Here is a 13556-nt window from a genome sequence, read left to right on the forward strand (position 1 = left end):
ACTTTTTGTGGCAGTTTTTGTTTGAATCAAACAGAGTATTGAGAAGTACTAGTCTTACCATTATATTTCTCCTGACTTTGGTTAAAAAAATTATATGTGTGATTCCGACCTAACCCATACAACTTTAGAAAACATGATCTATTACAAAATGTTTTCTGAATCCAGGTAATGGTCTCAGAAAGTTATGCTTACCCAGACACACATGGCAGGAGAACAATCGGCGTATGGTATCATTAACTTGAGCACCGGTGCCAAGTACAAAAGCCTGACCCACCTCTGTGTTATTGACCTATGAGACATACATTTGAAAACTCTTATTGGGGAAAGTAAAAATGATCATGTTTTTAATGAGAACATTTATTTTAAGACATCCTTGGATTTCTGCTCCAATATGCAATTCTGACAGCCAGTTAAGTTAAACAAACTGATTGTATGGGCATAATAACATCACCAGTAATCATTATTGGTGCCTTAATGGATCTGGATTTAATTTAAATAACTAATATCACAGATACTGCTATATAAACATGTAGTTACATTAAAGGCCGAGAATAGAAAAAATAAATAATATATTTAGTGACTGATTGAGAGAATCGGTGGACTATTTTAACAGCAGATAAGGTTGTAAAAAATAAAAATGTTATCATCAATGTAAGTCTCCCTAAATCTATAGCATATACTACATCATATTTCTAAAGTCTTCTCACATCAGGCAAATATAGGGAAACCTTTCCAAATGACCATCTCTTTGAGAAGACCATCCTTATATCTAGACTGGATTTTCTGTGACTAGTATTTCAATTACATCATATCCTATGTGTGCTGGCCATAGTCTATGGAAAGAACAATCCTAGAAAACCGTTGTTCAATTAAATATTAGATAGTCATCTCAAAAAAGTAGAATACAGATAAAAACTGTTACTTATACTTGGGAACATCCAACTAATTGTAATCTAGGAACTTCTAAAATGAATAGACTCATTTGGTGGAGTCCTACAGCTGTCCAACTTTTAGTAAGTGATAGCCTTTCCTCAGGATAGGTCATCACTAGCTGATCAGTGGTGGTCCGAAAACCCACGCTCACACCAATGCTCTGTTCTGCAGTAGCTCCGGTGCCAGTAGTCAGTGACAGAACTACATAGCTCTGTGAAGTGTAGAACAGCAGTGCTTCAGAAAACCAGCTCCATCCACTGCACAGTAGATGGAGCTGTGTAGTTCCAGTTCTGATGTCTGCCCCCACCAAACAGTATGCGGTTTTCTATCTTGAGGACAGGCCATCACATGTAAAGAGCTGGACAGCACCTTTAAAGGAAATGTCATCAGTTCCATGCTGCCAAAAACACCGGCCTTAATACATTTCCCCAATAGTTTTAGAAAAGAGCCAGGAACAAGTTGAAGACAGTAGGCATGGAGAGAAGAGGCCACCATACTCATATGAAAATACTGAGATACTTGCCAGTCAAGTTGACAGGAAGCTCATCAAATTTCTCTCCATGCCTGGTTTCTTGCCATGTGCCCAGCTTGTTTCAAAAACTAGGGGAGGATTTTTGAAAATGTCTAAATAAAAAACTATTCAAAAAATGAAAGCTGTGCTGTGATTTGTTGCTATGGATGACAAAGAGACCCCTATGTTTTCTCTGAAATGCCGCAACGCTCAGTAATGTTTGAGCAGTGTGGAAATGATGGTAGATTGGATTCCCTTTTTCTAAAAATGCTAATAGTTTCCAAATTTGAAATACTCACCTTCAAAGCATTTCCCAGCACCCTGTCATCTCGATTTGTAAGGAAAACAGAGGCCACATTGGCATCATATAACTTAAGCACAGCTTCATTAAGCTGCACTGAGGTTCTAGTTGGGGCATTACTGAAGAAAACAGCCACTTTTCTTGCCAGGAACCCTCCACGTGCCCTCTTAAATGTGTTTCGTGCCACAAAGGACATAACCGTGTCCAGGCTTCTCTGTTTGGAATTAGTTTTCAGCTGCAAGTCTCCAATCAATTTAAGCAGAGCTGGTTTCCTCAGGCCTTCAGAGAAGCGGACCTCTGTGGTGACCTCACTATTGTAGGTGAGCAGAGCCACACGAGCCCCTCTTGGACAATTGCTGTCTGTAATTGTGAGCTGGTTAACCATTCTCAAAACGGCATCCTTCATGTTGTTGAACTGGTTGCGGTTCACGTCAGCAGAGGTGTCAATGGCAAAAACCAAGTCAGTGGGGTACACAGGACATTCTGCTGGACCTGGGGAATGTAGAAATGTTCAGAATCCATTTACACTGGAATCAAAAAGTTACTGAACATAGCATGCAAGTTCTGTAATATATTCAAATGATTTATCTCACACCAGCTTCATTACTAGGCAATTTATTAACTCCATTACCCAAAAAATAAAAAAAATAAACTACTAAATAAATACTCATATGCACCTTTGACCAATTCACATATGACTGAATGAGTGCATAACAGCACTGTGCATATGCTGCACTATGCTCAGGTTTATGCTTTTATTCATCTCTGGAGAAAACCGATTACAGCGTATTCGCTCCCATTGATGCCCCAGTTGTCTTGATCGCTGGGGGTCCTATCAACCAATAGTTATTCATTTTCCTATGGATATGGGATAGCTTCTAACAACCTGAATACCCATTATCTAGCACACAAAGTTAGGACAAACTAGTAGCAGAAACGTGTGTGTCTTTTCTAAGGGGGTACCACTGATTGGTGTTGGTTTGTGCTGTGAAATCTACCGGGCAGTAAAGTCTAAATTGAATTTAATTTGGCCGTTAAAGGGATCATGTGAGCTACATTGACAAATCTTAGCTCGATATCCAAGATTCAACTAGTGGGTACTAGAATGATGGCTGTAAGTTATTTATCACCTAGCCACAATATAAGCCAAAGGTGTATAAATCAGTGGGGGTTCCAGCAGTGGAACAGGGATCCCTAGAGCCCTGTTTCCTCCTCATTGCACAACCACAGTGTTGCGCATATGCAAGATCACCTATCCATTTAAACACTTTTGCGCAGTAAAGAGGAACTGGGTTTCAGAACCACACCATCTTACTAGTAATAATCATGTTTTTGTCAAAACTCTGAAAAAATCTTACCATAGCAACATGCTGTGATAGGAGAGAGGTGATCATCCAACATAGAAAAAGAAAAAAAAGAAAAGAAATGATTAGAACCTGAACTAGCATAATTTACTTTGTTACCACGGAAAACAAATTAACGACTTCAAAAATTGGCTTAAAGGGGTTGTCTAGTTTAGGGAGAATAACCTAAAATAAAGAAGGAACAATACCTACCTACTAGAGCCACTCTGCCACTCCAGTTCTCCCGGCAGTGCTATGTTTACCAACTGCCCAATTATTGGCCTCTACAGTGCACTGCTGAAGCAAGTGAATGGCTGCAGAAATCATGTGTTGTTGGCATGACATCCCGCTACAGCCAAACTGCACCTGGCCAGGAGAACAAGAGTGGCCCACTAGGTCAGGTAGGTAGGTATTGCTCAGTTCTTTATTTTCAGCTATTCCCCAGTGCTGCCCCTTTAGTGGCTGGGATAGGACATCATCCACAACAATGATCTCCAACCATGTTGGGAGTTGTATAGGGTATACCCCAAGAAAATATACAGAAGAAGGTTAGAAATACTTACGACAAGTGTTCTTGATGTGTTTTACAAGAGAACAATGCTGTAAAAGAAAAAATATATATAAGTAATGTTTCCTCAATTGAAAAGTTGTCTCCCTCTTTTCTGTGATTTGGTGCTTACATCTCTTGTGCCTCCCCTCTCTCCCTTCAGACCCTAGAAAATAAAGCATTGTTGGTAAATGTTGGTTTTTGTACACTCTATCTTAATATCAGATATGCATTTCATCTTCTTCACTCACAGCTGGTCCTGGATATCCTGGATCTCCTGGAGCACCCAATGTACCAGAATTACCAGCATTGCCCTGGAGATGAAGTAAGATAATTTGTTTAGTGGCATTAAGCATTTTAAATGTTTTTGGGCTACAAATGTGGTTAGTACTAATGGAAGAACTGTAGTTCATTTAACCTTAAAACTTGAATTCACACTTACCCTGCGGCCCCTGCCTCCTTTAGGTCCAAGATCTCCATTTTCTCCTCTATCTCCAGGATCTCCCTGAATAAAACATGATAAAAATTTGGATACTATTGCAATTTTCTGCGTGACTAACTATATGTATAAATGGTAGACAAGCCTATGAATCTGAAGGAATCAAAAATATTTTATTCACCAATTGCAAATCTGAAAAATAAAATATAATTTGAGAAGGTAGACTACAGTCTCCCAAAAATGTGATCTGTCAGACTGGATTTTTTCAATCTTGGTTGGCTGAAGAAGATACAAGTGGATGGTTTGACTGGCCAAATTCTGTCAATTATTTGCTACTTTGTGTAAGCCCACTGTGAGTGTTTCTTGCAAACTGCCTCCCTGATTTGCCAATTTAGTCTGGCACTTTGCTGGTGGGATAGTTCATAGGACTGAACTCCCAGCCGCATTTTGGAAGATCAAAATTTTAAGTCTATGGCAAGCTTCAAGGTTTTTTAGTTTATTTTTTTAAATGATGACCTATCCAGTTGTTTGAGAAGGCACCATCACTCTTGCAGCTTTCTCTAGACTATGTGACGTGATGTTCATGGGTCAGAGGATATCCGGAGGATAGGTCATCAGTTAAAGAATCACGGAAAAACCCTTTAGAGAAGTTCTCTAGGCTCAGTGGAGATGGTAGAATCAGAGTTGTGATGTAGGGCTAAGTACTGAGCAGGCTATCGTCCCTCCACAAGTCAGCACAAAGCAAGATTTTCAAGGAAGCTCGGATAACCCCTTTTTGATATGTAAATAAATATATAAAAAGCTTTAGTACGTTGCCTCTGATGTCAGCGTCGCAGGTCCCAATAGTGAAGTGGGTACAGTTCACATACATTAATATGTGCCTTGGTGTCAGCAGCACAGCACATTCATTATTTCTACCTTAACCCTTTGTTTGCAATGATAGAAAGATTACAAATGATAACTTTCAGTCAGTGTACAGAGCAACAGTCAACTTTGCCCAACTTTGCCTTACCTTTACTCCTGGATATCCAGGAAATCCAGTTTCTCCCTAAAAAAGACAATTTAATACATTCAGTTATTGAGATAAACAAGGTTAAAAGCCAAATAGTACAGAATAGTATGTAACTACATAAAGTATAACTACATAAAATAAATGGTCGAGGTTTTTCATTTGTTAATTAAAATATAATGTTTTAATAATGTGAAACTCTGCATGTTTCAATCATATAAAATGTAATCCCTTGCAAGCATAATAACAAGCATGGCAATTTCTGATTTTCTACTGCCAGTCCTCACTGAGCTAACTGGCATTACCAAAAGTATTAATTAGTTGCACAGTTTACTATCTACACATACATATGTAAATGCTAAGCTCAGTCCAGAAAGGAACATTTTCCATAAACGCCACATGGAAACACATTCTGACTTACCTTTCTGCCCTTGAGTCCTGGTTTTCCAACCCCATCTCGTCCATCATCTCCCTATAATAAAAAATGCTGGTAGGTTAGTTTTGTGTAAGTCTGGTATTGCTGACTTCTTACTGAACAGGAAATTACATTAAAATCATATAAGTCAGTTGAGCCCAAATATCCGCAGTAACATACATGGAATCTTTAAGATGAAAAATTGATAATCTCCAATGTTTAAACAAGTCAACTCACTGTCTCTCCACGTGGTCCAACTGGTCCTTCAGATCCTTTGACTCCAATATCTCCTGGTTCACCCTTTGGAATAGAATAATGGAAATTCCTCTTAAATATATTTTAACAGTATATTGTGCCTACTAATTTCTTATTTTGACAGTGAAAAATGGCAGGAATCAGATCACTGCATGCTTATGAGCAGGGTAGGAATAAAATTGGTGGTGGGAGAGTCAATCCCACTTCTGGGAGCCAGACACCACCTGACCACCTATCACGGCCACATATAGGAGAGGTAGCTGTGCATGAGCGTGGTTCTCTCCACTGAACTGTATAGAAGTTTTATATATATCGGGGAAGAAAAACTATAGATGATAGCGTTGCTCTACTATATACTATCTGTGAACTGAGGGAATTATACAGAGAGAGATTGTGACTGATGATAAAGGAAACAGCAGCTGGATATACAAACCTTGCGACCAAGCTGTCCAGGTCTTCCTCGATCACCAATGGATCCAGCAGTACCTCCTGCTCCCTTTGGGAATAGAAGGAGAAAATATATGAGTCAGAGTAAAGGCTCCTATCAGACTAATCCCTCTGCATTCCCTCCCCAACATACAATCTCTATTTAAGACTCTTTCATACCGTTCCTGAACATAGAACATATGTGAATAATCTAGCATCACTCTGCTGATAAAAGCGTTCATTACAATTTCAAAGTAAGTTTCTGGAAAATCTGTTACTCTCTATCTTCTAGGATTATTGCATGTTGTATATTCGCAGTATGCATTCTACACCAGTGCCATTACATATAAATTAGTTTTTGGCATCATCTCAAAGGTTGTTACTATGAATTAGGTTACAATGCAGAAATAGCAATCTTACTCGGGGTCCGGGGAGACCTTGCTCGCCAGCTGTGCCCGGGGCACCAGTCTGTCCTTGAGAACCCTGAGAATGAAATAGATACATACCCGTATATAGTCAAAAGTTTAATTAAGAATGAACAACTAAGATACTATTGACCTTCAGTTGCCTACCTGTGGACCCCTCAGACCTTGTTCTCCAACTCCACCTGCAGCACCAGCACCTCCTCTGTTACCCTAGAATTAGAATTGTTTTGGAAGATATATGTACTGCTTAGAGTGGGTTCACACATATAACATGGTTATAACAGAAAATAACGGAATCCATAAGACGGAAGGATGGATCCGTTCTTATGCCCATAGACTTGTATTATAACAGAATGCTAAACGGAAGCCTTTAAAAGGCATTCCTTTTGGTTTCCGTCCTAATAGAAGTCTATGGGAATCAAAACAGATCCGTCTGGGTCCCGTTATGCAAGACGGAAAACAAAGTCCTGTCGACAGGACTTTGTTTTCTGTCTTGCATAATGGGACCCAGACTGATCCGTTATGCTTTCCCATAGACTTCTATTAGGGTAGAAAGCAAATGGAATGCCTTTTAAAGGCTTCCATTTTGCATTCTGTCTGGGCAGAATGTATACAAAATAACAACAGCAAGATACACTTCACACTAAATAGTAGAGTGTTTATTCATTTTACCTTAAGTCCAGGAGGTCCTCTACGACCCTGAGCCCCCTGTTAGAAAAAAATCAACAATAAAAAAATAACGGATTAAAAATTATTTCAACACTAATTACTTAATCCGTTCCAGAACTTACATTGAGGTCTGAATTACTACAATGCATTCGAAGCTAAACTCGTAGGGGGGTAATTTACTAAGATTGGCCTGTTAGACACCGGTCTTAATACCCCTTTAGCTGTCGGTGGATGGGCCAAATGCGTTGGCCTCTACATAACTTTGGTGTATCCACTGCCAGCTAAAGGAGTATTGCTGGCGTAGATTTGTACATTTTCTATGCCTAAAACAGGCGTAGAAAATTAAAAAATGAGACTATCCTGCCAGAACGCCCCCTTCCCCGCCCATGCCACCCCTCCTTTTTTATACCTGGCGTGAGCGAGGAAAAGTCGCAGATTGCATCACAAATAACCTTTGCACAGCAATCTGTGACAGATACTCGCTAAAAAGTGGTGGATATCTGTTTGTAAATGACCCCATAGTACTTTGGGGAATATGTGAGCTTCGTTACAATACAAATCAATATGACCCAGTAAAGCATGTCTCATTCTTCAAGTTTTTGCTTATATAGCCTTACCACATCAAGGAGTAAATTATCTCAAGCAGCCTGTGTGTGAATAAATGGGGGCAATTCTAGATCTCTAGCTACTACTATCTGTTGAAGTACCATAGGACTATATATTGGCTTTCCATAACAGCAATATCAATAAGGATGTGCTCATAACTTACTATGTGCCCATATTGCACCATACAAAAGCAGAGAGATTTTTTCCATGGATTCGAATGGAATCCATGCAAATATGTGGCATGTTCCAACACTTATGGAGGTTAATAATGACTCATATGTACAGCGCTATGGAATGAATGGCGCTTTAATAATAAATAATAATATTTCTAGAAAAAAATGTGGCATGTTACATCTCTTATGGAGGTTAACAATGATTCTAGAGAAAAATACCATACTGTGGCACCATAAAGGTGGTGTCATACATCTTTGGGGTATTTAAAGTATCATTACTAGATTACCATTTTAACAACACTACTCTTTTTGCAATTTTTTCTTAAAGGGAACCTGTCACCAGGATTTTGTGTATAGAGCTGAGGACATGGGTTGCTAGATGGCAGCTAGCACATCCGCAATACCCAGTCCCCATAGCTCTGTGTGCTTTTATTGTGTAAAAAAACAAACATATGCAAATTAACCTGAGATCAGTCCTGTCCCCGGCTCATCTCACGTACAGGACTCCTCTCAGGTTAATTTGCATATGTATAAAATCTTTTTTTTTTTTTTACACAATAAAAGCACACAGAGCTATGGGGACTGGATATTGCAGATGTGCTAGCGGCCATCTAGCAACCCATGTCCTCAGCTCTATACACAAAATCCCAGTGACAGGTTCCCTTTAAGTTAAAGCCTACACTGCATTATAAAATGCACTACATAGACACCTTAGTTTCTTGAAGCATATTTTTATTGCTTTTGAGGGTTTTTACCACTCAGAGTGTTTTTGTTTTTAAATATGTCATGCTCTACATATGGCAGGAAAGGGGGGTTACCATATGCCTCATTATAGGACTTCAAAAATACCAGAAAAATTGTTTCATGTATGCTATTAAAATGCAATGGAAATGATACAATACCAAAAAAACTGATTGGAATTTTTGTATGTGTGATGGAAGACTGATATAGACCCACAGGAACAATGGGCGAGCGGAATGTATCAAATGATTTTACTGGCATGAAAAAGACACAAATTTTGGTGCATGCCATCACACAAAACTGTGTGATATTTTGAGCTTTTAGACTGTGCACACCAGTTTTTTGTGAGGGCTCAGTGGGAGGCACATGGCTGCTCACAGTCTGGAAAATGTATAATAATTAATGGCAGAAGCTGGAAATTAAAAAATAAAGCTCATAGCTGGCGTTGGGGCAGTGTGTTCCTCCAAAGCAGGATTGAAGTGCTTACTAATGGGCTTCCATACTTGAAACCGACCAATGTCGGATCCTAGATAGAACCTGGATTCATTGCTAAAGATGATACGGTTACAGTCTCTAGCAGTTCAGGTTTCTCATTCCTGACACCCATGCAAATGAAGGTGACAGTGACTGCCTGTTGATGGCAGGACAGTTACTGGACACCATAAAAACAAACTTCCTTCTTCTAAGCATCTGGAAATGGTCCGAGCAGAGGACAAGGATGTGTAATGAAGGTTCCAAATGTGTGTGGAATGATGGACAATGAAACTGTGGGAGCAGTTCATGCTTATTGGCAGATCAAACAATCCTTTCTACTGGTGATCTGTCTAGGCCAGGGCTGGCCAACCTGCGGCTCTCCAGCTGTTGTAAAACTACAATTCCCACCAGGCCCTGGTGTAGGTTGATAGCTGTACGCAGTCTGGGCATGCTGGGAGTTGTAGTTTTGCAACAGCTGGAGAGCCGCTGGTTTGCCATCCGTGGTCTAGGCTGTCCAGAGCCTGTTCATAACGCCTTCCAAAAGCTTGGTCAGAATGGCCTAATTAACTGGCAATTTGTCAAAATGACTATCCTGCTTCTCCAATGAGGCACCCGTTCTCAAAATCGGACAATTGGGGAAAAATGTCTTTGAGTGCGATGTAGAGGCATGTTTAGCAGTCATCAATCTCTCTCCAAGACATACACTACTCAAAAGTAGCTTCTGAGAGCCTTAGTATAGGACAGTGAGGGAAGCACTTTTACGCCCTCTTGTGTCAAGACCCTATGCCTAATAACACCTGTGATCATTTACACATCTGTCTGTGAGACTATTACTGTGCGCACAATTAGCAGCAATCTGACATTTCTGGGTTATTTTTTTGAGTGTAGATCCTCATATATATCCATATATTAACCACAAACAAGGACCAAAATGTTTCTGAGTTACTTACAGCTTTTCCTGGACCACCAGCTATTCCTGGGATGCCATCACTTCCAGGCTCTCCCTGTTAATACAAATAAGCTGTAGTACATCATGTGGCCTTTCTTTGTAGTCTTTTATTAAGCATCCTTTCTAATTTTACCATCAAAAGACTGAAAACAATGAGAACCATATGCTAAATAGTTTATTTCAAGTCTGTGCAGAATTCTCTTTAGGGGATTGAAAAAGCAGTAAAACGTCATATAGTTCCTTAAACTTTGTAATAAATGTTTTTAAAATGTGTTATTTTGCGTCCCCTCACATTCACTGTAAGCCTTTTCTAATGTATTGGAAACAATAGCAATGTACAAAGTGCATACTTTTTACTGTATAGGAAAGTGTGGCCGGCTGCGCTTTAATATACAGTGGTTCACCGCTAAGAAATCTCTACCATGCTTTCTGTGGTGTTTTTAACATTGGGGCCTACAGGTGATGTATTATGTTGTATGGCATATGGTGGCCTGCAGCAGGCCTTGATGTTTGGCACCTACATTGGGAGATTTCATGCTCAACACATATAACTAGTGCTTTAAAGTGGTTCTCCGGGCTGCTATGGATGATCTATCCTCTGGATTGGTGGGGGTCCGACACTCATCACACCAGCTGTTTGGGCTGCCGCCCCCACAGTGATCTGATATTGATGACCTATCCTGAGGATAGATCATTAATATTTGTAGCCTAGAGAACCCCTATAAAACAACAAAAACAACACAATTCACATATAGTTACAACAGCCATTGTATTAAGGCAGGATGATTTTAATCAATATTATTATACTATAATCTAAACTATAATTACTCTGTACAAATAAGTAGCTAGAAGACTTTGAAATACTGAGATACTTTACCACACTTCCTGCCTCTCCCTTTGGACCTCTTGGTCCTCTCTGAGTGGAATCTGTTCCGGACTCGCCCTAAAGCAAAAATAACAAAGATAAAAAATGATGAGAGGTTATTAATCATATCATTTTTTTCTGTCAGCCTCATAGTTTGCAGTAGTCGTGGCGGTCAGGTGAGCGCTGTAGTTTTTTCAATGCAGACCAAACTGAACATTTAAGAAGCTCCAGTGCCGCAGATTTACTAATAGAAATTCGCCACGGTTGTGCTAAAAAAGTAGAGTGTATACATTTAAGAAACCTTCCTCAACATTACAGTAACCTTCAATCTGAGCAACTCTTTTAAGTTTATTTCTACTGCTGCAGCAATTTAAGAGGCCTTCACTTTTCACTTTTTGGATGATAAACAACCCTTTTGGGAACTGTTGAGTTAATAAAAGGTGGGCATTGTCACCATTCAGGACCTCCAAAATACAAAATAGCTACAAAGACAAGCTATTTCCTCTGAGGACTCACGTATCGGTGGTGGCACTGCAAGGGAATAAAGCACTTGCTGCTGGATTTCATGCAATTTATGATGGTACACTGGGGTTCTCAGCAGTGGGACACCCTGTGATCAGCTTATCATTAGGGAACCCTCCCTACAGAGATGGATTAGCCAAACAGTTAACAGACTTTTGTAAATTAAATTGAAAGTACTTGTACACAGTACTAAAGTCTAAAGTTGGACATAATAGATGATTTCAATTAAAATGATCATTAATTTGTTTGGTTAAATTTAACAATGAACCAACGTTTTGCCAACTAGACCGGACAGGCCATTGGCTTCTGAAATGAAGTCAAGCATGTTTCAAGTTTTAATCTGATAGATAAAAGATCTTTGAGTCAAACATTGTTAGTGGACAAAAGATCTATCTTTACAAGAACTTCTATCGCCCGGTGTCATTGAGCATGTATGGCCTGGCCAGTTTCAATGACTGCACCGCCCACTATGGACTCTATCTGCATATAAAGCTATTGTAATGTTCTGGTGTGCCAACCATTTTCTTCAGTCTCAGGAAACTTCTTGTAGCTTGAAAAATTTTGCCATAGTGACCCACGCCTGTATTGCGCATATTACATTCCCAATTTTCACAATAAAGAAAATAATGGCGAATTTATGACGAATATTTACCCAAATATTTGCTAAATATCTCGAATTCGAATATTGCCCCTGCCACTCATTATTAGTAATGAGGAGATTTCCAATTATCCTTTTTATTCTAAACCAATGGGTAAAACGTTTGAGCAGGTCCAATAACATTTCCAAGCAATGCACCAAATTACAATTATGTAAAATAATATTCTGTTTTCTATCTGAAACTTTGGTGATGTTTTTGGGGCTTATAACGTTATGTTATCTTGCAATATATAGGTCTCTGTTAGGATTCATCCATATGGTAGAGCATGTAAGAAGACACAGAAAAAGTCATAGGCATGATGTCCGATAAAGCATGGTATGTATGAAATCAAAGACATACTTAAAGGGGTATTCCAGTTGTTAGACATTATCCTCTATCCACAGGATAGGGGGAAACTATTAGATTGGTGGGGGACCCATCGGTAGGATCACAAGAACATCTCCCCCATACCCTTTGAAGCCCCCCTCAAATGAACGGAGCAGCCGGTTACACATGTGCATGGCCACTCCTATCTCCGGTATTCTCATATAAATGAATGGAGGGGCCGCATGCATGTCTGACCAACCAGCTGCTCCAAGGTTATGGGGCCTCCAGTCTCGTGATCTGTGGGGGTCCTAGCAGATAAGATAGGGGATAACTTCTAGCAACTAGAATACCCCCTTGAAGTGCAGTAGGATTGGACTCATTGTATTAACAGTTGCCCAGAAATGACCGAGAAGTCACATTACAGACCAGTTATGTATTCCAAGAGTAATGCGGATACAAAGCTACGATTTTTGGAGGATCAGAGTGTGAGCAGCAAACCAGAACTTTACTTACCGGATCACCTCGAAGTCCTTGATCTCCCCTTTCTCCTCTCTGACCTTTTAGACCTTTTTCACCCTATTTGATAATGATAATATTCTCAGTTGCAAAGGATAAAGCATTGTAGTTATGTATTTGATAAGAGTAAAAGTATTCAGGGGTATTTATTCTTCTTTTAACATATATGCGTCAGGAAAAGGATATACATTGGGCTCTATTTAGTGGAGTGGGATGATTAAATAACCCCACCCACCCTGCTAAAATGCTTTTATTTTTGTAACAGAAAAAATAAGAAAATGAAGATGGGCCTTACAAGTACTGGTATATACAAAGGTTATTGCATTTAGCATTACGTTTGAGTGAATAAGGTCAAATCTTATTGGACCTCATCAGAACTCCATCAGTGTTTTGGCATTTTTGATGGCAAGAATAGCATTACAGTCTGTTCGTTTCTTGCCATCAAAACCACTAATGTTAGAGTGAACCAGAA

The 13556-nt window shown here is 39.5% G+C and overlaps 1 protein-coding gene across 6 annotated transcripts in view; it reads right to left on the reverse strand.

Moving 5' to 3' along the window:
• Positions 1-13556, reverse strand: part of COL6A3 (collagen type VI alpha 3 chain) — a 110016-nt gene that overhangs the window by 24569 nt on the left and 71891 nt on the right. For all 6 annotated transcript variants that reach the window (XM_044304867.1, XM_044304864.1, XM_044304868.1 and 3 more), the window contains 17 exons: positions 13082-13144; positions 11094-11159; positions 10218-10271; positions 7277-7312; positions 6752-6814; positions 6600-6662; positions 6187-6249; positions 5736-5798; positions 5505-5555; positions 5087-5122; positions 4078-4140; positions 3887-3949; positions 3769-3801; positions 3652-3688; positions 3104-3115; positions 1744-2237; positions 193-289 (listed from right to left, as the gene is read on the reverse strand). In XM_044304867.1, coding sequence (XP_044160802.1) covers positions 193-289; positions 1744-2237; positions 3104-3115; positions 3652-3688; positions 3769-3801; positions 3887-3949; positions 4078-4140; positions 5087-5122; positions 5505-5555; positions 5736-5798; positions 6187-6249; positions 6600-6662; positions 6752-6814; positions 7277-7312; positions 10218-10271; positions 11094-11159; positions 13082-13144 — 1357 coding nt within the window. The remainder of the gene's footprint in view (positions 1-192; positions 290-1743; positions 2238-3103; positions 3116-3651; positions 3689-3768; positions 3802-3886; positions 3950-4077; positions 4141-5086; positions 5123-5504; positions 5556-5735; positions 5799-6186; positions 6250-6599; positions 6663-6751; positions 6815-7276; positions 7313-10217; positions 10272-11093; positions 11160-13081; positions 13145-13556) is intronic.

This window comes from Bufo gargarizans, chromosome 8, assembly GCF_014858855.1.
Source record: "Bufo gargarizans isolate SCDJY-AF-19 chromosome 8, ASM1485885v1, whole genome shotgun sequence".
NCBI lineage: Eukaryota > Metazoa > Chordata > Amphibia > Anura > Bufonidae > Bufo > Bufo gargarizans.